The sequence below is a fragment of the Gopherus evgoodei genome, chromosome 18, assembly GCF_007399415.2.
Source record: "Gopherus evgoodei ecotype Sinaloan lineage chromosome 18, rGopEvg1_v1.p, whole genome shotgun sequence".
Classification (NCBI taxonomy): Eukaryota; Metazoa; Chordata; order Testudines; family Testudinidae; genus Gopherus; species Gopherus evgoodei.
Window position 1 is genome coordinate 3,232,928 of NC_044339.1, and position 22,205 is coordinate 3,255,132.

Consider the following 22,205-nt stretch of genomic DNA (forward strand, 5'->3'; position numbering starts at 1 on the left):
GGCCATTGAGCTCTTGTCCCATATGCCCTTCCCCTGTCCAGTCGCACCCCTGAATCTCATGCATCTGTGACAATGCAGGCTGGATGGTTTAGGATCCCTGGTTCCAGGGCTTCTCCATTATTTTAAATTAATGACCATCCATTTTTAAATTCTACCAGTTAGAAAAACACCTAGAGTTTTATTATCTGTGAGGATGCACCAGAAGTGCCCAGTCCCCTCCATATTCATTGGCTTAGATGAAGAATCTGACACAGCAGGGTAGTCAGGAGGGAACTGGGGTAGGATACCAGGCTGTTGCCTCCTCCTGTCATGTGAGCCCCTTTGCTACAAGCTCATAGGAAAGGCCAGAGCGAGGCAATCACAGGCCCTGCTCTCGAACCTTAGGGATGGCCTGCTAAGGAAGTGATTTTGACACATGGGCTTGGGTTCCTTACGACGTGGGCCCTTCCCTGAAAGGTTGCTTCCCCCATCTCCTCCCGAAACACTCACAAGTACTGATAAAATCAGGTTTGATCTTCCTTGGCTGTCTTGGAGGACTTCACCTGAGCTGAAGTGCAGGGGAGTCGAATCTTTAACCGTGACATCCTTTTTCTACAGCGTTCACTGGGTGTTGGTAGTTAAATAGGTGTTTAAAAATAGCAAAAGACCTGAAAAGTTTTACAACACTGACAAAATCCTTTACTTCTCAATCACTCAGCTTTCACCTCCCTGTCCTGTGCGATGTCACTCTTTCACTCGGGCTCCATCACCAGACAGGACCTGAACTTCTACCACAGAAGCAGAACCCTCCCCACAGCCTCTTTACTTGTCATAAACCAGCAAATAGGACACCCTTTTTATTCCATCATTTGTAGCCATTGCAGGTCAGCTCCAGAGGCCACCTGCCCTGCAGATGTTGAGGGAGACTTTGCTCATTCCTACTCTCCAAACAGACTTTGAGTGCCCAAGGAAATGATGGTGCTGGGCTGAGGGTGGAAGCCCTGACCCTGAGGGAACACTTGGGGGAGAAGGGTTCTTCTTACCATGTGGGGCTTGGCCTCCAGGTCTGTGAAGTCCGACTCTTTGACTCCTGCCATCAACTGGTAATACTCCAGGTTCTGCCTCATCTCCACGTGGTCGGGGTTCCCCACAAAAAAGGTATGAGCAGCAGCCACAGCCTTATCGATCTTGTGGATCTAAGCAAAAAAACACGAGGAAAAGTGAGACTGAAGCCCGGACTCCCTGCCACATAGGGATGGTGTACTTGGCACCCTGGGAACATGTTACTATATCAGCACGGTGCAGATCTCAACCACTTCTTTCTTGTTGACAGAACAAGGAGTAATGGTCTCAAGTTGCAGTGGGAGGGGTTTAGGTTGGATATTAGGAAAATCTTTTTCACTAGGAGGGTGGTGAAGCACTGGAATGGGTTCCCTAGGGAGGTGGTGGAATCTCCTTCCTTAGAGGTTTTTAAGGTCAGGCTTGACAAAGCCCTGGCAGGGGCGGCTCTAGGCATTTTGCCGCCCCAAGCACAGCAGGCAGGCTGCCTTTGGCGGCTTGCCTGCGGGAGGATCCCGGTCCCGCGGATTCGCTGGCAGCCTGCGAGAGGTTCGCAGAAGCCGCAGGACCAGCGGACCCTCCGCAGGCATGCCGCTGAAGGCAGCCTGCCTGCCACCCTCGCGGCAACTGGCAGAGCACCCCCCAGCAGCTTGCCGCTCCAAGCATGCGCTTGGCGTGCTGGTGCCTGGAGCCGCCCCTGCTGGCTGGGATGATTTAGTTGGATATTGGTCCTGCTTTGAGCAGGGGTTTGGACTAGACGCCTCCTGAGGTCCCTTCCAATCCTGATATTCTACGATTCTATGGATTTGCCTAACTCCACCCAGCCATAGTCCCTGTCCCCCCAGCACACCCCAATTCAGCCACTCTCCACAGGCCCTGTGCATGCCCACACCAGGTTAACAACAGGACTAGTAACCATATGGCACCTGACCCCTCCCTAATAAAAAAAATGCCATTTCTCTGTGCCCACCAGAACTCCAATTCAGGTCTCTTATTCCCACCACCCTAGGGAGCCCTCGGTGTGGTCTGTGTGGCAGCATTGAATTGGGGCAGGAATAATCACTGCTGGTGGATAGAGATCACGCTGGACAAACTGAGCGCTGCCTCGCATCCCTGCTTCATGCTGCTGTCACAATTAAAGAGGTAGAGCCAGGGGCAGCAGGACAGCCACACGGTGTGAGAAGCAGCACTTCAATGGAACGGTTCCTGGTTTTAATGGGTTTGTGGTTTGTTTTGCTTTGTCTCACTGACTCTTTGGGGCAAGGGAACACAACCCTATGGAGGATTTCCTGGTTTTCAAATGTTCGAGTTGGGGCAACAACCCGAACTGCACCATAACTAAGTTGCTTAGAAATGAACCCATTACAAAACAGCAAAAAAGAGCAAAAGCACATTTTTGTAAAGGTCACAGGTCAACTTTACAAGGAGACCCACAGCTTGAGAGCACAAATAAAGCACCCAGTGAATTCAGGATGATGCGCAATGCTGGAGAGTGAAAATCCCACACTGCTCTGGGGGAATGCTGGACCAGCTTAATCTACTGGGGAAAGCAGCTGGCTTCTTCAACTGCTTGTGTAGTAAAACCACAGGAGAACATCCCCTCAAGACAATTTGTGTGGAAAACTGTACCAGCCCCGCCAGTCCCTGCCGACTCACCAGGAATGTCTCCCAGACCCAGACTGAAAGAAACATCACAAACTGCCTGTGTCACAGCTGGATGTCATTACTCACTAACCAAAACACTAATCCTCTCTCCTCCCCAGCTCTCCATACACACCGTATATCTTACATTAGTCCAAAAATTTATTTTCTTTTGTGTTCCACAGAGCCCTAGGCTGGGGGCTGCTACTGCGTTAGCTAAACCTAGCTGTCTGAAAGTCTGGCTGTCCTGCAGGGACAGCACAAAATTTCAACTAAGATCTAAAGGTCATTGGTTCACTCCCAAGTTTTGGGCGGCTTTGTCCATGCTTCCTTATTTTGGAGTGGAAGGATGGTTTTGAGGTTAAAGCACTGAACTGGGACTCAGGAGATCTGAGTTCAGTTCCTGGCTCTGCAACAGACTCCCTGTATAACCTCAGGCAAATCTCTGGGCCTTATCGCCCTCATCTGTACAAGGGGAATAATAATCTTTCCTGTCTCTCACCCATTATGTCTCTTTAGATTGCAAGATCTTTAAGGCAGAGACTGTCTTATTATGTATAGTATGTACAGTATGTACAGCACCTAGCATAATGGGGCTCTGATCTTGAATGGGGCCTCTAGGAGTGATGGTTAAGGCTGCGTCTGGGCTGCCTGAGCAGATCAAGCAGCACCTGCACCAACTGCACTGGCTGCTGCTGGGGCAGTGTGTGTAGGGGAGGGGTGGTGCTTACCTGGGGCTCCCCAGAAGCGGCAGGCATATCCCTGTAGCCCCAAGGTGGTGGAGCCACGAGGGACTCTGTGCATGGTCCCCTGGCCACAAGCACCCCCCCCCCACAGCTCCCACTGGCTGCAGTTCCCAGCCAATGGGAGCTGCGAAGCTGAAACTCATGGCGGGGGGCAGCACACCAGAGCCCCCCAGTCTTCCATCCCCCTAGGAGCTGCAGGGACATGTGGAGCTGGGTAGGGAGCCTGCCAGCTCCGCCGCTCAGTCCCCATTCCCCCAGCATGGGTCCCGGGCCATGCGCTGCCACCCCCTCAGCACCAGCGGGGATCCCAGGCCATGTGCTGCTGCCTGCCTTCCCCCCCAGCACCTGGAGAGGGTCCTGGGCCATCCCCCTAGCACCTCTGGCCCACCTCCCCAGAGCACCCTCAGCCCCAGTTTTAGGTAGGGGTATATAGTACAAATCACGGACAGGTCACGGGCCATGCATTTTTGTTTACTGCCCATGACCTGTCCATGACTTTTACTAAAAAAAACCGTGATTAAAACGTAGCCTTAGCGATGGTCATTCAAATGATAATTAACAAGAGTTTCCCAAGTGAAAACATCCCCCTTTTCCCTTCCCCTGGGGTGAGGAGAGAAAGAAATAGAGAAGACATCATGTGTGACAGATGTCAGGCATGTTGTTTAATGCAGGTCTGGAAGACACTCAGACTCTGCCCTGATGGGTTCGGTATAAAAATCTGAACAGGATATATAGGGCAGCAGTGGAAGCCCAGACTCTTAAGTTATTGAAAATTGGACTAGACAAAGCCCAGAATGCACCATATGCTGGTAGGGGCTGAACAGGCCTTTTCATTTCTGTCTTCTGAGATTCTATGAATTGCACTTTATCCCAATAGTCTAATTTTCATGAGAACTTAGAGGGCCCATCCATTCAGGTGAAATCTAATCAATAAAAACAAAACAAAACACAGTGGAATAGTTTCAGGTTCTGCATCTACCAAAGCTGCTCTGCCAAACTTGTAGTTTTTTAATCTACATTTTTCCATTTAAAAATATTTTCTCTTCCCTCTTGCTCTGTGAAAGACAAGTAATGAGAGACACCAATGAAGTACAGAGCGGAGAGTGAAACTGTCAAATGCACAAAGTAAACAAACTGAAAAACAAATATGTTTTCCTCTCATTGCCTTCAATATTTGATTTTAGCTGTTACTTGTAATGCCAATAGGTAAAAACATTTCAAACAGTAGTGTGATTACATTGACATTTAATCAACCTGACCCGATATTTTTTTAAAGCCTCTTCGGGGGGCAAAGCAGAGATAAAAGTGTCTGTGGCCCACTATTCTTGGGCTACAGGAGAGTCTCTGTGTCACAGAGAGTTAATGTGATCATTGATGCAATACAAAGCTTCCCGAGGGGATTGAGACCCCAAGAATATTCTTTGCAGGTATTTCCTTTAAGTGCCCAGTGGGGCACATTGTTAGCGCTAACGTCATCATTACCACTAAAATACAGATCTAATGGGTGTAAACACTTACACGTCTCAGTAAGGTCACTGAATGGGACAAAGACACACCAACGGCAAGGAAGAGAGTGTACAAAAGGGCCAGTTTTTTCACTTTTCTGACTACAACTGCACTTGACATCAGCTCTGAAACATGAGACCCTTGTGGATAGCTTTACACTGGGCATGAAGGATGATACAGCCCCCAGCTCACTACGTGGCATTCCAGCTTCTGAAGAAGGGAGGAGGAGAATAGAGGGGGCTGGACTTTCTGCTGCAGGAAAAGGAGGGGAGACATCTGGAAGCAACTGGGACTGCACATGTGGCATAAACTCCATTGCCCTGCCCTGGGATGGGAGGAGCAGCGAGAGGGGAGGATGGAGAGCTCCTCGACTGGATTCTGTTACATGTGCTGAACTGGGGAAAAGGAAATGTGTAAATACAAAGCAAGGCACAAAAGGAGTTAGGGGGAATGTCAATTTCACTAGCATGTGGCACCCAGGTGACGCTGGGGCCAGAGACTTGGCACTGCCCCCATCATCCACCCTACCAGTTACAGCACAATACTTGCTTGTAGCTAACTCCCAGAGAGCGCCCTTCTGCCCATCTCTAGTGTTCTCTCAGGCTCTCATTGATCCCTCATGCACTTCCTTGGGTCACAGCCTGCACCTTCCCCAGCACCCTTCCCACAGCCTCTCTTCTTGCACCATCCTGTTCCCCCTCCAGATGCAGCTGCCTCCCTTCCTAGCACCATCCAGCACCCCTGCCTAATACAACTGCTGGCAAGCCCTCCCCAAGAAGGAATGTGCCTGCATTAAGAGCAGCACATGGCTCCTCTGGATTGGTACCCAGGGAAAGGATGAATGGATCTGCATGTCCTCCGCTTTGACCCTCGTTAAGAGGGCCAAGGTGGGTGAGGTAATACCTTTTATTGGACCAACTTCTGTTGGTGAGAGAGCCAAGCTTACACAGAGCTCTTCCTCAGGTCTGGGAAATGCACACAGTCACAGCTAGATACAAGGGCAACAGATTGTTTAGAATAATTAGTGAACACATACTTCAAGGGACCATTCTTCCCAGATTCAGCCCAGCCCAGTAGGGACAGTTCTGCGTGTGCACCATCAGCGTTGAATAGGCATTGACTTTCAGCTGGGCCACGGCTTAGTAAAACACTCAGCATCACTGCCACATAGGAGTGACTGCACTGGATGGTGTCCGATGTGGACAGACTCCCTTCCTTATTAGGGGGCAGCAGACAAAGCAGATATGGTCCTGTAACTTTTCAGTCTCACACTGAAATGAGCTCCTGCATTTGGTAACAGGCCTGATCTGCCGACAGGTTCATTTCTCAACCTCAAAGGTCCTAGTGGCTGCAAAGGGCCCCCAGGCTGCCTGCTGTAGCTGGTGAGTGAAGTGTGAGCGTCCAGCTTTTGGAGCCCATGTGCACCACAATGCAGAGAGCATGGAGACCCTGCCTTCCAGGGGATGCTGCACTTTGATTTCCCCTGGGATTTATCTAACTAGAGCAGAGCGCTGGACACCTGAGACAGAGCTACACCCAGGGTCTTCCATTCCACCTGCTGTCAGCCTCACCTGGGGTCCCAGCCCCACCACTGGGCCCCAGCCAGCCCATCCCTACGTCCTCTGAATCTGCCTGGATCCACTTGGAAACAGCCCCCTGTAGAGACACGGGGGCTCAGGGCTCTCCCTTGTTCCCTGGGGGCTCCCCCATCCCCAGCCAGGCCTCCTCTGTCTCCCTCCCTGGGTCCAGGCTCGCCCCCGGTTCAGGTCCCCGCTCCCGGGCCTGGGCCCCTCACCTTGAAGTAGGCCACCTGCAGGTAGTTGTAGGGGCTGCGCTTGCGGAACTCGAGCTCCAGCTCCTCGCTGAGCAGGTAGCGGGACGGGGCGCTGGGGGCGCAGGCCCGCAGGCAGGCTGCGCGGCGCAGCAGCTGCCGGAAGAAGAGCAGGTCGCGCAGGGCGGGCGGCGGGCCCGGCTCCCCCGCGGGCCAGGCGGTGCTGTTGGCGCAGCGCAGGCGGCAGCGCGCGAGCTGGGAGCGCAGCGCCCCGCGGGCCCGCAGCGCCCGCTCCATGTGCAGGATCACGGCGGGCCAGTCCCCGCGCGCGTACGCCTCGGAGCCGGCGGCGAACAGCGCGTCGGGCGGCTCGGCCGGCTCCGGGGACTCCGCCGCGCACGGCGCCAGCAGCAGCAGCAGGAGCAGCGCCATGGCCGAGCGAGGAGAGACAGGCAGGACCGGCGGCAGAGCCCCGGCCCCCGCCGAGCCCCGCCCACAGAGCGGCGGGGCGGGCGCACGGGACGGATCGGCCCTTGGGCTGGAGGCGGCGGCGATGGCGGAAGCGGGAGCTGCCGGGGCGGGTGAGCGCGGGCTGTATTCCCCCTCCCCCGGGGCCGGGCCGGGCCGCGCCGCGCCGCGCCGCTTGCTAACGGGTGCTCTCTCCGCAGGAGCCGCCGTGGCGCTGGTGGAGCGCGGCGCCGGCCGGGGCGCGGATCCTGGCGAGCTCGTGGCTCTGGCGCAGCAGGTGCAGAAGGTGAGAAGCCCTGGCGAGCCTGGCGCCCCGGGGTTTGGAGGCCGGGGCCCCTCGGGACTTTCTCTGCGGCGCGGCAGGGGCGAGCCGGGCTGCCCCGTTCCCGGAGGCTCTCGGGGTGGCCCCAGGGGCTGCATCGGCCTGGGGAACTGGCGCGGCGCTGCCCCCCGGCTGCGAACCGGCCCGGACGGGCCCGGCTGGGGCAGGGGGCGGGCAGAGCTCCAGACATGATGGGCTCGGCAGGACTATGGTTAACTAGGCAGCTCCTGCGCCCGGCAGGACTATGGTTAGCTAGGCCAGGGCTTCTCGAACGCTTTGGTGGGCCCCCTCTGAAAGAGTTCAGGCTGTGATGACCCCACCCATACCCAGCCCCCTTATTTCTGCGCTGCTGGTAGAGGCAGAGCTGGGCACCTGGCTAGCAGCTGCTGCTCTCCTGTAGCCTTACAACCCCCATTTTTGGGTCTGCCCCCCAGTTTGCGAAACACTGAGCTAGACAATCCTGTTCTGAAAAACTCCAGTGATGGAGATCCCTCAGTCTCCATAGGTAATCTGCTCCAGTGTTTAACTACCTGCTAAGAAGTTTTTCCTAGTGCCTAACCTAAATCTCCTGTGCTGCAAGTTAAGCCCATTACTTCCTGGCTTGTCCTCTGTAGGTAGGAATAACAATATCACCCTCCTCTTTATAACAGCCTTTTATGTATTTGAAGATTGACACCATGATCCCTCTGTCTTCTCTTCTCCAAACCAAATAAACGTATCTGACGAATAGTGTGACCAGATGTCACGATTTTATAGGGATAGTCTTGATTTTTGGGTCTTTTTCTTATATAGGCTCCTATTACTCCCCACCCCCATCCTGATTTTTCCCATTTGCTGTCTGGTCACACTACTGACGAAGTCCCACAAAAGCTCATGCTCCAATACGTCTGTTAGTCTATAAGGTGACACAGGATTCTGACTTTTTACAGAGCCAGACTAACACAACTACCCCTTTTAAAATCTTTAATCATGTTATTGCTCTTCTCTGGACTTTCTCCAATTTGTCTACATCTTTCCTGAAATAGCGTACCCAGAACTGGACACAGTACTCCAGTTGAGGCCTTAACAGTCCTGAGTAGAGTGGAAGAATTACTTTTGTCTTCCTTAAATGCTCTTGCTAATACTGTACAGCCCAGAATCATGTTTTCTTTTGTTGCAACATTGCTGATTCGTACTTAGTTTGTGATCCTTTATAACCCTCAAATCCTGTTCTGCAGTATTCCTTTCTCAGCAGTCGTTGCCCATTTTGTATTTTTGCAATTGATTATTCCTACTTTGCATTTGTCTTCACTGAATTTCATCCTGTTCATTTCAGATCATTTCTCCAGTTTGCCAGTATCATTTTGAATTCTAATCCTGTCATCCAAAGTGCTTGCAACCTCTTCCTGCTCAGCATTGTCTGCGAACTTTATAAGTGTACTCTCTATGCCATTATCAAAGTCATTTATGAAGATATTGAGTAGAACTAGACCCAGGACAAATTCCTGCAGGTCCTCACTTGATATGTCCTTCCAGCTTGACTGTCAACCATTGATAACTACTCCGAGTACACTTTTCCAACCAGTTGTGCACCTACATTATAGCAGAGTCATCTAGTCTATATTTTGGTAGTTTGTTTATGAGACAGTCATGAAACAGTATCAAAAGCCATACTAAAGTTGAGCTATCTCACATCTACTGCTTCAACCTTATCCACAAGACTTGTTACCCTGTCAAAGAAGAATATTAGGTTGGTTTGACATGATTTGTTCTTGACAAATCCATGTTGACTGTTACTTATCACCTTATTATCTTCTATGTGGTTACAAATTGATTTGCTCCATTATCTTTTCAAGTATTGAAGTTAAGCTAATAGGTCTATAATTCCCTGGGTTGTCCTTATTCCCTCTGTTTGCTCTTCCTCTTGCTTCTAATGTGGGCATCTTTAGAAGCATCTGACCAACTGGGGTGGGATTGGTCATTGCTGACCAACTGGGGTGGGATATCACCAGCTGGTCAGCAATGATCTCTGCACAGTGATGTCTGACTATCTGAAGAACTCCCACTGGACCTAGACGGGTAAGCAGTGGAGGCCAACAGAACCCCTTGGTACCCTGCTCAGACTTGGTCTACACCTAAAACTTAGGTTGACCTAGGTGCATCACTCAGGGGTGTGAATTTTTCTCACATGCCAAGAGTCATACTTAGCCCAACCTAAGCCTTGGTATAGGCACCATTAGGTTAATGGATTATTTAGTTACTGTCTTGCAAGGAGATGGCTTTACTGCCGTGACAGAAAAACCCCTTCCATCATTGTAGCAAGTGTCTCCACACTACGATAGCTGTGCTGCTGTAGCACTTGTAGTGCAAACACACCCTCAGTCAGGATAAGAACATGGGTTCACATTTGGTTCATGTGACTACTGCTGCAATGATAAGGACTAGAAACAATTTAAAAACCCTTGAAAGCTCAGATTCTGCAGCTCAATTCAGCAAGGGATGAATTCCACTGTAAATTCTGCTGCTGCAGAATCTTGGAATACACCGAGTCCTGGTTAAAACCAATAAAAGACCCATTTATAGGAACTGAATAAGGGGGTATTACTGCATATACAAATAGATAGTACATCCTCCTGTAGAATGCAGCATTCAGACAGGAAGGCGGACTTCTTTTCAGGTTAAAGCACTGGACTGGGAAAGCATATACTGTGTGTACTCATTCATAAGCCGAATATTTTTGATAAAAAAGTGTCACTTCAAAGAGCGAGGGTCAGCCTATAAATGGGTCTACAGCAAAATTTGATGATTTTAAACTCTATGGAATCATTGAATTGAATATTTAATACATTGGCATTTTGTTTACCAGGAGCATTCACAGGCATGGAGCCCCTCAGCTCTCTGTGGCCGTAGTTCGCCGTTCCCAGCCAATGGGAGCTGTGGGAAGTGGTGCCACTTCCCGCAGCTCCCTTTGGCTGGGAATGGCAAACCATGTGCCTGTGAATGCTCCAGGTAAATAAAATGTCCCAACCCGCCAGTGGCTTCCCCTGACAGGCCAGGAGCCAAAGTTTTCCAACCCCTGAAATATAGGTTCGGCTTATGAAAGGGTCATACAGTTTTTGCTATTTTTACCTATCTGTTTTTTGGGGGTCAGCTTATAAACGAACGAGCTAATGAACAAGTATATATGTCACCTGACATTGGAGCCCTGATCTTGCTTGAGGCCTCTATGTACTACTGTAATACAAATAATTCACTATAGGTCCCTTCTTTCAAGGTTGTACTTGAAATAGAAAAAAATCAAGCAAAAGGGCATCACTTGTTTAGTCAATCAGAATGAGGAAGAAAAGGCAGTTGCTTCCAGAGCAGCAGACTAAGGGCTGTTCTACACTAGAAAACTAGACTGACCCAGCTACTTTGCTCAGGGGTGTGAAAAATCCACACCCCCGAGCCATGTAGTTAAGATGACCTAAATCCGCATGTTGACAGCACTAGGTGGATGGAAGAATTCTGCCTTTCAGGGCGGTGGATTTTACTACAGTGATGGGAGAACATTGCTGTAGTAAATGTTTACACTGAAGCGCTCCAGTGGTGCAGCTGCAGTAGTGTTTTAAGTTTAGTCATAGGCTTATACTTCATATTGCAGCAATCGAGGTGGTTCAGAGAAGAGTGAGAATGGTTGATTGAGGAAAGGATTGGACTTGTTTGCCTTTGAAAGGTGAACAAGAAGACAGGACATGATAAAAAATACATAAAACAATGAATGGCTTAGAGAAGGTAGATCAGGAACTTCTGTTCTCCCTGTCTCAAAATGCAAGAAGGGAATGTTTAATGGAATTAAAAGGTGGGAAATCAAAAGAAATACTTTTTCACACAATGTGTGGTTGAAGAGTGGAACTTACTGCTACAGGAAGTGTGGCTAAACTTTTATACTATACCATCGAAGCACTCCTAGTGGACACAACTTATACTGGCAAAACTGATCTTCTACTGGTATAGCCTATTACAGTTTCTCGAATTAAACAAGCTTTACCAGCAAAAGTGAGGTTATGCTGTCTAGCTGTATTTATACTAGGAGCCTGGCTAAAAGACAAATCCCATGTTTCAGAGCATAAACCTTATCAGACAGGTTCAGGAAGAACTTACTTTATGACCATACCAAAACTCAGGCTGCTTATGGCAAGTTTTCATGCTAGTCTTCGTGTAACAATGCACACTGTGCAAATTCCATAACATTACCTGAAATAACCAGCCTGAGTTTTGGCGAGGTCAGAAAGGCTAACATGGTGGGAGTGGAGCTGGCAGGCATTAAACCCATACAGTCTAATCTTTACAAGGAGTGAGAAGGCCAGTAAGTTTTTCTCTGATGCCTGCTTATTAAAATTTCCCTCTTTCTTACAGGCAGATGAATTCATCCGAGCTAATGCCTGCAACAGATTGACTGTCATAGCTGAGCAAATCCGGTGTCTGCAGGAGCAGGCCCGGAAGGTAAGGAAGATTTAGCATTATCAGTGCTTATCTTTCAATCCTGCAGGCTGAACTGATTTCTAGTACCTGTCAAAATGGTACATGGTTTGTAGTTGTGTATCCATTTCATGGTACAGAGAACAAGAAAAAACAAGCAGCAGTCCAACACTTCTTTCAGAAACCATTCTGTCGCTGGCAGGGAAATCTCTTTTTTTCCAGGAATGAGTAGTGTGTGGAAGGAGGAGAGCAAAAGTCTTGATACAGAATATGCGACCAGAAACTGTCAGATCTTTGAGCTGGCTCCCAACTTTATAGAGTAAAGGAGATTGCTCCTTTCCCAAACAGTATGAAGTGTACAGTCTCTAAAGCAAAAGCTGCTGTCTCACTGGCATGATAGGATTTGTGACATAAACCTCCCACACCACAGAATTGTGCTCTGGAATTGTGCTAATCTAACATCTTAGGTGTTACAGAGGAAGAAACAACAAGGTTTGGATGCAGCCTGAATGTGTGGGGTAGGAGAGAGAGTACTCAAAGATGGCTTACTCCCAGGTTTGGGAAGGAAGGTGGTTTGCGAAGCTTGGTTTTACCTATGTTAAATTAATCTTGATTGCAAAACATCCAGGAGGAGATCTGGGATTCCATAGAGTGGAGAGCTAGATCTGTCCTCTTCATAAAAAGCTAAATGAAGCCATGTGAGTAGTTAGATTTTCAGAGAGGATGGATGTAAAGGGAGAAGAGGATTGGGTTTAGGATATAAACCTGGGGGGTCTATGGAGAATAGGAGGAGGGTCCACCAAAGGAGATACAGACTGAATGACCAGGGAGATGGAAGGCGAGCTCAGAGCTGACGCTTACAAAAGCCAAGGGCGGACAAGATTTCGAAGTCTGTATGACTGTTTTGAAAAGTAGCAGAGGTGTCAAGGATGGGTGTGTAACATGATTTTCACAGGGAATTTCTGTCCTTGCTTGTTAAGGACATAGTTCCCTATAGATACCCACCATAATAGATTTGATCTCAGCTACTTGATTGATTTGTAATCCTGAGACAGATTTGAACCCATGTGTGAAAGGCAAGTGCTTTATCTAGGGCAGGATCTGTGTTGCTTCCCTGAACTCAGCAGCCCAGAGTCTTTGGTGGTGATCCATCATTAGCAGATCTTAGCCCTGACACTCCATTGGGTTGTAGTTGGCCATTGTAGACACCTAGGGAAGCCTCAGAGAGTTAAGAGATAACTATAAAAGTCCCCTCCCGCCCAACTTCTAAGAAGCAAGTCCTGGAATTTGACATTTGGAGCCATGAAGCCCCATGTTCACTAATAAACCTGTAGTCTGTTGGATGGAACAGTCAAGCTAGATTCCAAGGGAGGAGTCTACGTAGTGCTGATAGTTATGAAACATTGGCACAAATTAGCCCACATTGTTTAGTTGACTTTACTGAGGGAGGCTCTTCCCTTCCTTTCCAGAACTACAGCATAGTGTTCCTGGTGGAGAATTGCTGCTGTGTTTCAGTGCCGGAGGGCATGTTGTATAGTCTGAGGTGTTAGTGTTGCATTTTTCTTTTCAGCTGTGGATTTCAGAGGGGGTAAGAGTCTTACAATTCTGTTGTGTGTAGGTCTTGGACGAAGCTAACAGAGATGCTGATCTTCATCATGTAGCCTGCAATATTGTGAAGAAACCAGGAAACATCTACTACCTGTACAGGCGGGAAAGTGGCCAGAGATACTTTTCCATCCTTTCTCCTAAGGTAGGTGGTGACCTACTCTCCTGTAAGAGTGGAAATCAAGAGTGAGCATGAGGGGTATGTCGCCAGCACACATTGGGGGCTGGCTTATTCTGTTGGCTCTCTCAGCAAAGGGTCCATTGACCCAATGGGAGTGCACTTACCAAAGCTGCTCTTAAGAGGGTATGGTTTTTGTTGGTGACTTGGTTTATGCTCACAGATTGGCTTTGGAGCTGTATGGTGAAATAGTCTTTTGGAAAAGCTGAAAAGATTTTGGCTGTTTAGAAAGCAGGCCAAAAAACCCCCAAAAAACACTAGGTTGACCTGAGAACTGAATGAGAGATTTCAAGGAGTCCCCTCCTGGTGGAATTAACATGCATGATTGCAGATTCATCTCCTCTGAACCCCATGTCAGTGAATCTTCTCAGGACAATCTTTTCCAATGTGTAAGCCCAAAAGTTGATTCACTGACTCCTCACAGTTCAGCATTTCATGTGTTTAGTCATGGAAACCAGGGGCTACTGAACTGTTAGTGGGGAGGTCTCAGAGAAGATCCCCTGCTCCAGGCAGCCACAACTGTTCTTTCCTTGGGTGTGAGCTAAAGAACCTTTAGAGTTTTCATTAAATATAAAATTGAGGATTCTTGTTACATATGACACGACCCAAAGGGCTGGAATGCTATGTTATGTGATGATATCTCCTCCCACCCCTGTGTACCCCAGCAGCAGCTTTCTAAGTAGGCTCCCTTCTGGTGACCATGCTCACTCTATACCAGTACTGTGATTGTTCAGGAATAGAGATCACAACCTCCTAGGGCTTTGCTCATGATGTTACCCCACTCTGAGGAATCTCCTCTGAAGTAAAAGTTGTATTTTCTCTCTGAAGTGTCCAGTATCCAATTCACATTCTTTAATAAAAGCAGATTTTGTAATGGCATAGTACAGAAAAGAGCAAACCACAAATCGAGGCCCATCCAATGAATGCCTCTAGTTGGCTAAGCCACTGCCCTGTCGCTGTCAGCTCTGTCACTATACAGAGCTTGTATTAGAAAGTATGGTAATAGGCCTTAGAATATGCCTGAGTCATCAGCAGGGTTGCTTAATCTCGCATGTCTAGGGAGGTCACAGGCTGGTACATATGTTAAGTTTTTTGAAACCAGCATGTGGGTATTTCATCAAACCAAACTAATATGAGTGAGTTTGCTTGAATCCTCCAATTCATATGACTCCTGGTACCTGTCCTCTTCCGCTTCTCCCCGTCCCCAAACAGATATGTCTAACCAAGATCCTCTGAGTCCCATCTTCCTCCACCCCCCATATCATGCATATAGCTATTATATGCTTTACTATTCTTAACATACACCTTCTATTCTTATTTTCCTGTTAGTGAATGCACACTCAAATACACCATGTACCTAGACACAAACAACTTTTTCCTTTGGGGGCTAACAAATCATTAATACCACAAGAAGGGAAGCCTTCAAAACTGGGGTAAGTCCTTTGTTAGGATGTGTACCAGCACTCTGAATAAAATCTGTCAATGCTGGTAGAGCAGTTCAGTCCTAGTAGAGAGACGTGTGTAATCTGTGTAACAGGTGAACTTCCCATGAGTGAGACCAAACCCTGACATGAACTTGTCATCTGTTTTCTACAGGAATGGGGGACCGATTGCCCACATGAGTTCCTTGGTGCCTATAAGCTTCAGCACGACATGTCCTGGACTTCATCCGAGAACACTGAGAAACGAGATGCGGAAATTAGCATCCTTGACAAGTTGCTGAGCCAGCAGGCAGTGTTGCCTCAGTGTACGGAGCCCAACTTCCAAGGCCTCAGCAAGTGAAGCAGGCTGACAGTAACCGCGCATGCATTCTGAACAGCTTCTTACTGTTCTCCTTACCTGACTACTGCAAAAGGTGTTCTAAGAATGGAGACCAAGAAATTAAAACAGACCTTAGCAGCTCAGTTCAGCTACCCCTGGTTCCAGATTTTCATTTAAAACTCTAACACAAACCCTTTCTGCCTTGCACCACAGCATCTAATGACTTGTAGTTTGGTTAATTACTCTACCAGCTCTAAGAACAGACATCTCTTGAGTTCCTCTAGTATCTTCTCCCATGATTTACTAGGGCCTGGTCTACACTACAGAGTTAGTTGGATGTGAGGCAGCCTACATCGACCTAATTATGTCAGTGTACACACTACAGCCTTGCTCCTGCTGATGTAGGTGACCTATTACTCAGGTATAACAACTCCACCTCCATGAGAGGCGTAGGGCTTATGTCAGTATAGTTAGGGCAACGCTGTGCGTGTGTGGACACTGCAGGATATTTACATCGGCTGTTGGCTGTCATTCAGTGAGGACTCAGGGTTCAGAAGTGCATTTGTGTGAAGTGGTACTCAGAGAAGAAGACACCAGGCTTGATCCACCATCTGAGCACTTGCTCTGCCTGGCCACCCTGCCAGCTTCTGTTCCTTGCTGCCTGGCTGCCCTGCCAGCCACTTCTTTTCGCTGCCTGTCAGTCACCAGCATGTCTCCTCTGACCTCTGTAAGTCAGTCTCTTTGGGCTTGTCCACACGAGCACTTTAAAGTGCTCTAACTTGCTGGCTCGGGGGGGGGTAAAAAATCATCTCCCTGAGCACAGCAAGTTTGAGCACTTTAAAGTGCTAGTGTGGACAGCCGCATGTGACCACACACACGTCAAAGCGCTGTAGAGCTCTTTGATGTTTTCTCGTGCAGACATAACCTTAATAAGTTTTAGCTCTCAGCAGGTTGGGCAGAAACACTTCCCACTGCAAGTGATTTCAGCTCTCATTGAGTACTTAGCAAAGGCTCCTAATGAAGCCTATTTAACTCTGTCTTTGAACAGTGGGAAGGAACAGGTTAAACCAGACTAGGGAACCTTGAAAGAGTCTACACCTCCTAGCTGGGACACCCTCTCACTTTCACAGGGCTGGCATTTGAGCCATTGGCTTAACGAGGTCCTTTTAGCTGAGGGTGACCCGCTCATTTGTGACAGATTGAGCACAGTTCTGCTCCCCTTTATTCATACAATAAAGACAACACTGATAATGGCATTTCACTACCCCGATATTCAGTACTAAAGTGATTTGTAACCCAACTCCAGCCAAAGTTGATCACTTTGAGCAATACTGCTCGATCTACTGGATGATATGGCAGAGTAGATGTATTCATGTAAATACAGTTTGCTCCTGAAGTCTCTCCCACTCCCAGCTAGCTGTCAAGGGAGAGTTCAATCAGACCATGCTTACAGCAGAGTGGAGTAAATAGAAGTACCTTATTCTTGGAGAGGCCTCACTTCCCATGGTGCTGAGCAGGTTCCCCTTGGTCTGATAATGCATAAGCCAGACTCAGTGCAGGGAAGCCTGTCATAGAAGATTCAAGAAACTAGGCTCTCTAGGGCACCTTTCATCTGCCTCCTTCAGGGGAGTAAGGCCTACGGAAGTCCAGCAGGAGCCATTCTTTGGTTTGTTTTTCTGATAAGGAAAAAACAGATTTGATTTTTTTGTTAAAACTAATGTTAAAATGATCAACACAGGTTAAGGAAAGAGCATTTATACATCTGGCTATAATGCTTACATTATCCAAAAGTAGAAAGTTTGGTTTAAAAGTCAGAAAATACATATAGTACATAATCTAGAACTTTGCCAAAACACTTAGAATGCCATTTCTTTTACATATACCTGAGGCATGCAAAGTGTCTAGTGTGACTGAACACAGGGCTCCTAGGTGCTCATCTTAAATATTGTAGCATTGTGTTAGCAGGTTTTCCTCGAATACTCCACCACAAAATAATGTCAGAAGCAGCTGTGCTGCCAGAGTAGAAAAGAGAGATCTGTTCTCCCTTCTTTATTATGAGGACTCTGGTGGCACCTTAAAGACTAACAGATTTATTTGGGCATAATCTTTTCTGGGTAAAAATCCCCACTTCTTTGAAAGCTTAAAGAAGTGGGTTTTTTTAACCCACAAAAGCTTATGCCCAAATAACTCTGTTAGTCTTTAAGGTGCTACCGGAGTCCTCATTTTTGTGGATACAGACTAACAAGGCTACCCCTTGATACCTCTTTATTATGCAATTCCCATTGCTTGTTGGGTTTACTTTCACATGAATCATAACTTCTAAGCACAGCGAGTCAAAGCACTGGTTTTAAATCACAAAGCCTCTGGGATTTCCAGGAGGGGCAGGAGGTGACTTAGTGAAGGTATTTTCTCTTATTCTCAGCTGCTCACTTATATTTCAGTACCAAAGAATAGAAATTGAGAATTGAATTAAAATCTTAATGTGTTAATGCCACCTTCAGAGCCCTAGGACTAAAATGCAAACTATTCCCTGTGTCCAACTTTATTATGGGTGATGCTATATTATTTATATAGCAATGAAGTGCACATGACATTCAGTACACACAGGGAAACTAGGTCTATGCCCTGGTGATTTAACCATCTTTTGAAAAAACAGAACAAAACAAAAAACTTCCAGCCAAAGGTTTAGTCATTGTACAAAGAGCCTCAGTTATTTAAAGTAGGCAGTTATGTAACAGAGTATTGATCTCTCTGCCTATTGCACAGGAATCACCTTTAGCATCCTTTCTGTTAACTGGAATGTCATATGGATAGGGACATCCAGCCCAGTTGGAGAGTCAGCTGGCCAGCACTGGTTATAAATTGTAGCGATCTATAGCAGTTAATATTAATATTGAAATAATTCCAGTGTTTTCAGCCCTGGGGGAACATTTAAATAGGTGGGAGGCCCCTATGACTTGAGCTATGACTGAAAGAGCATTTGAAATCTCATGCGATGGCTCTGCAGGAAGCAAAGAAAAGGTTCTGAGTTTCCCTCACAGCCTGTGCACAATTTCCAGCCGTAGCGGCCAGTTTGGTGAATCTTCACTGCTTCCATTTGGTGGCAGCCTAGAGCATTTCTTGCTGTGAGGCGTTTGCTCTAATTGACAGGGAGCTTTGAAGTGTCTCTTAAAAGGAATACGTTATCTTTGTGCTCGTATACATACTGGCTGCCCCTTTAAAGTGTAGGTTTTAACCTAGAAAGTCTTAAATGGATTCTGTCCTGAACACCTGCAAGATGTGCCTGTCCCCCGTTATAGCCCAGTGGCCCAGGTCATCTGAGACATCCAACCTTAATCCTCCCCACCCAGGAGTGCTGGAACAATTGTTATAGGGGGGTGCTGCGAGCCATTGACCCAAACTGTAAACTCTCTCTCTCTCTCTTTTTCTATATAAGAAACCACATCAAACCCCTAGTTCCTGCACATGTGTCCCCAACCCATTTAATTGGAAGGGAGGTGGAGGGATGTTCAGAGATGGGGCTGCAATGGTGGAATCTGCTCTCTGCTCCAGTTTACCAAAGTTGAATCTGTTGCCCTTCAGATCATATTGTCAGGTCCATTTGTTCTGGTGGCTAAGGGCTGAGCTTCTAAGAGAACTCCCATCATCTTTCCTAGAGAGCTGGGGTTTGGGTGAGAAGTATGTTGGGGACCTTAGTCCTCCACTACATGTGGATTGAATGGATGTGTACCCAGAGCACCTAACTGGGCACTGCAGAAAGTGAAATAAATCAGTTGTCGTTTTAAATAACTAAATATGTAAGTACCTTATTCTTGGCATGGCCCCTTTTCCTGTCAGCTGAGCATGTTCCACCTCTCCCGATGATCAAGGATCCTAGAAATCTGTTTGCTGTGGAACAATGTGGAATTTGCATTTTTACAGAGAATCTTTCATTTTTACATTTTCTGAAAAAAAAATACAGAGTGGAACTCTGATTATCTAATCTAATTGGGACTGAGGTCAGATCAGATCATCAAAAATTTGGATAAATGGGAGAACTGGTGGGGCTTGGGCTGCCAGCTTATATTTACAATTTTTAACTATAAAACATTGTGTTTGACAGATATAGTGGCTAGGGAAACTACAGTTCAGCATTTTATTTTAATTGTTTAAAAGCATTTTTATTTTTTTATTGGAGAATTTATCACGGAAAACTAGAATCCATGATGATGATGCATGGGTGGGGGGGAAGCCTGTCATAGATTCAAGAAACTAGGACCTGCAGGGCACCTTTCATCTGCTGCCTCCTTCAGGAGCATGAGGCCTGGGGGAGTCCAGTAGGTGCTATTCTTGAGTTACTAATCTAGAACTCTGCCAAAACACTTAGAATGTCATTTTCCATGCACATGCCTGGGGCTCGCAAAGTGTCTAGTGACTGAGTGCAGGGCTTTTCTGGACCCATGTGTCATTCAGTCTGTATCTGACAAGTGCTGAGTTGTGAATGTGCTTCTAAGCAGGATGTGCACGTGTAGCCTGTCTTTGCTTCAGGAGGTGCTCTAAAGTGGTAAAAGTTACAGACTGTTTAGTGTCTGACCCACTAGTAAAACTAAAGTCTGGGTTTGGCAGAGCACAATGCTTCCCTCCTAACTCATTCAGTCTCTCTCCCTAGTTGAGAAAGGAGGCTAATACCACTTACATAACTAAGAGCATTGTGCACAGGGCCGGCTTTAGGAACTGCGGGGCCCGATTCGAATACTCGGCGGCAGTCCAGGTCTTTGGCAGCACTTCGGCGGCGGGGAGTCCTCTTGTTCTGGGTCTTCTGCGGACACCCCGCCACCGAAAATGCTGCCAAAGACCTGGACCACCGCCGGGTGAGTAAAAAATATTAAAAAGGTGCTTAAGGCATGGGGCCCTCTTAGATGCGGGCGTGGGGTCCGATTCTGGGGAATCAGGGGAATCGGCCTAAAGCCAGCCACAATTTGTGCACACAAGCGTATTGGCATGATTAACCCCAATAGGATGGGTGCTGTCACCTACTGGCTAAGCCATTCTACTACCAGATAAGAACCTGCTGGAGATCAGCTTTGTTTCTATTCATATACCCCAAACTTTCTGTGTTATCATTGGTAAATCACTTAAACTCAGGCTCAGACCCTCAAAGGTAATTAGACTCCTAACTTCCAAAGGAGTTCAGTGTCAAACCACAGGCTCTCAGCATCTCACAATATTTACTATATTTATTCTTCACCACCTTTGTGATGCTGGGCAGGGCTCAAATTTCCCATGGCACAGAGAGACTAATAACATGCCCAAGGCCACAAAGGGAAGCTGTAGCAAAGCAGAAATTTTAACTATGCTCTCTCAAGTCTCAATTTAGTGCCCTTACCACTAGACCACCCACTGCACTATCACTGGTAAAGGTAGGGTGGGAGCATATCCCAGCCACCAGTGATTAACCTGTGTGTCATCTAACCGTATTCAAGCAAGGCTGAGGCGACATGGTGATTAAACATCTGGCAGATGACACTGGCCTGTCCACTCCCCACTGTTTGTCCCCTCACTCTTCACGTCACTTTTACAGCTTGGATGAGAAGCTCCATTGCAAATGGGTGGTGCTGTAAAATAATTAACAGTAAATAACGCCCCCTCTTTTGCCCTCCAGTGTCCAAACTGGCTTAGCTGCTGCAGGAGAGACAAGAGAATAGGCAACAGCACAGAGGGTGATGGAAAGGCCACAGGCACAAAGCGATGCTCAGAGAAATGGGGCAGGGTGTTCTGGCAATGGGGAGCCCAGGGTGCTGTGGTGATGGGTGCGCCTAAAGGGTTGGAGTAAGGCTCTATAGTGATGGGTGCAATGGGGCGTCCTGAGGGATGGGGCAGGGTGAGGTGGCAATGGGCACAATGGGGCACCCCGGGGGATGGGGCAGGGCGCTGGGGTGATGGGTGTGCCCAAAGGGATGGAGTAGGGCTCAATAGCAATGGGTGCCATGGGGCGTCCTGGGGGATGGGGCATGGTGAGGAGGCAATGGGCACAATGGGGCACCCCGGGGGATGGGGCAGGGCGCTGGGGTGATGGGTGCACCCAAAGGGATGGCGTAGGGCTCTATAGCGATGGGTGCAATGGGGCGTCCCGAGGGATGGGGTACGGTGAGGCGGCAATGGGCACAATGGGGCACCCCGGGGGATGGGGCAGAGTGTTGGGGTGATGGGTGCGCCTAAAGGGTTGGAGTAAGGCTCTATAGCGATGGGTGCAATGGGGCGTCCGGGGGATGGGGCAGAGTGCTGGGGTGATGGGTGCGCCCAAAGGGATGGAATAAGGCTCTATAGCGATGGGTGCAATGGGGCGTCCCGAGGGATGGGGCAGGGTGAGGCGGCAATGGGCACAATGGGGCACCCCGGGGGATGGGGCAGAGTGATGGGTGCGCCCAAAGGGATGGCGTAGGGCTCTATCCAATGGGTGCCATGGGGCGTCCCGAGGGATAGGGCAGGGTGAGGTGGCAATGGGCACAATGGGGCACCCCGGGGGATGGGGCAGGGCGCTGGGGGGATGGGTGCACCCAAAGGGATGGCGTAGGGCTCTATAGCGATGGGTGCCATGGGGCGTCCCGAGGGATGGGGCAGGGTGAGGTGGCAATGGGCACAATGGGGCCCCCGGGGGATGGGGCAGGGTGATGGATGCGCCCAAAGGAATGGCGTAGGGCTCTGTAGCGATGGGTGCCATGGGGCGTCCTGGGGGATGGGGCACGGTGA

The 22,205-nt window shown here is 48.4% G+C and overlaps 2 protein-coding genes across 2 annotated transcripts in view; one reads left to right on the plus strand and one right to left on the minus strand.

Moving 5' to 3' along the window:
• P3H1 (prolyl 3-hydroxylase 1) overlaps positions 1-7,134 on the minus strand; it is a 28,098-nt gene extending 20,964 nt beyond the window's left edge. Inside the window, exons 1-2 of the mRNA XM_030537886.1 lie at positions 6,727-7,134; positions 1,023-1,175 (exon numbers count right to left, since the gene is read on the minus strand). Coding sequence (XP_030393746.1) covers positions 1,023-1,175; positions 6,727-7,134 — 561 coding nt within the window. The remainder of the gene's footprint in view (positions 1-1,022; positions 1,176-6,726) is intronic.
• An 85-nt stretch (positions 7,135-7,219) lies between these two features.
• C18H1orf50 (chromosome 18 C1orf50 homolog) lies at positions 7,220-15,629 on the plus strand. Its single transcript, XM_030537304.1, has 5 exons — positions 7,220-7,283; positions 7,371-7,456; positions 11,870-11,956; positions 13,551-13,682; positions 15,312-15,629. Exons 1-5 carry the CDS (start codon positions 7,256-7,258, stop codon positions 15,495-15,497), a joined length of 519 nt encoding a protein of 172 aa, XP_030393164.1. The 5' UTR covers positions 7,220-7,255; the 3' UTR covers positions 15,498-15,629.
• The last annotated feature ends 6,576 nt before the right edge of the window (positions 15,630-22,205 follow it).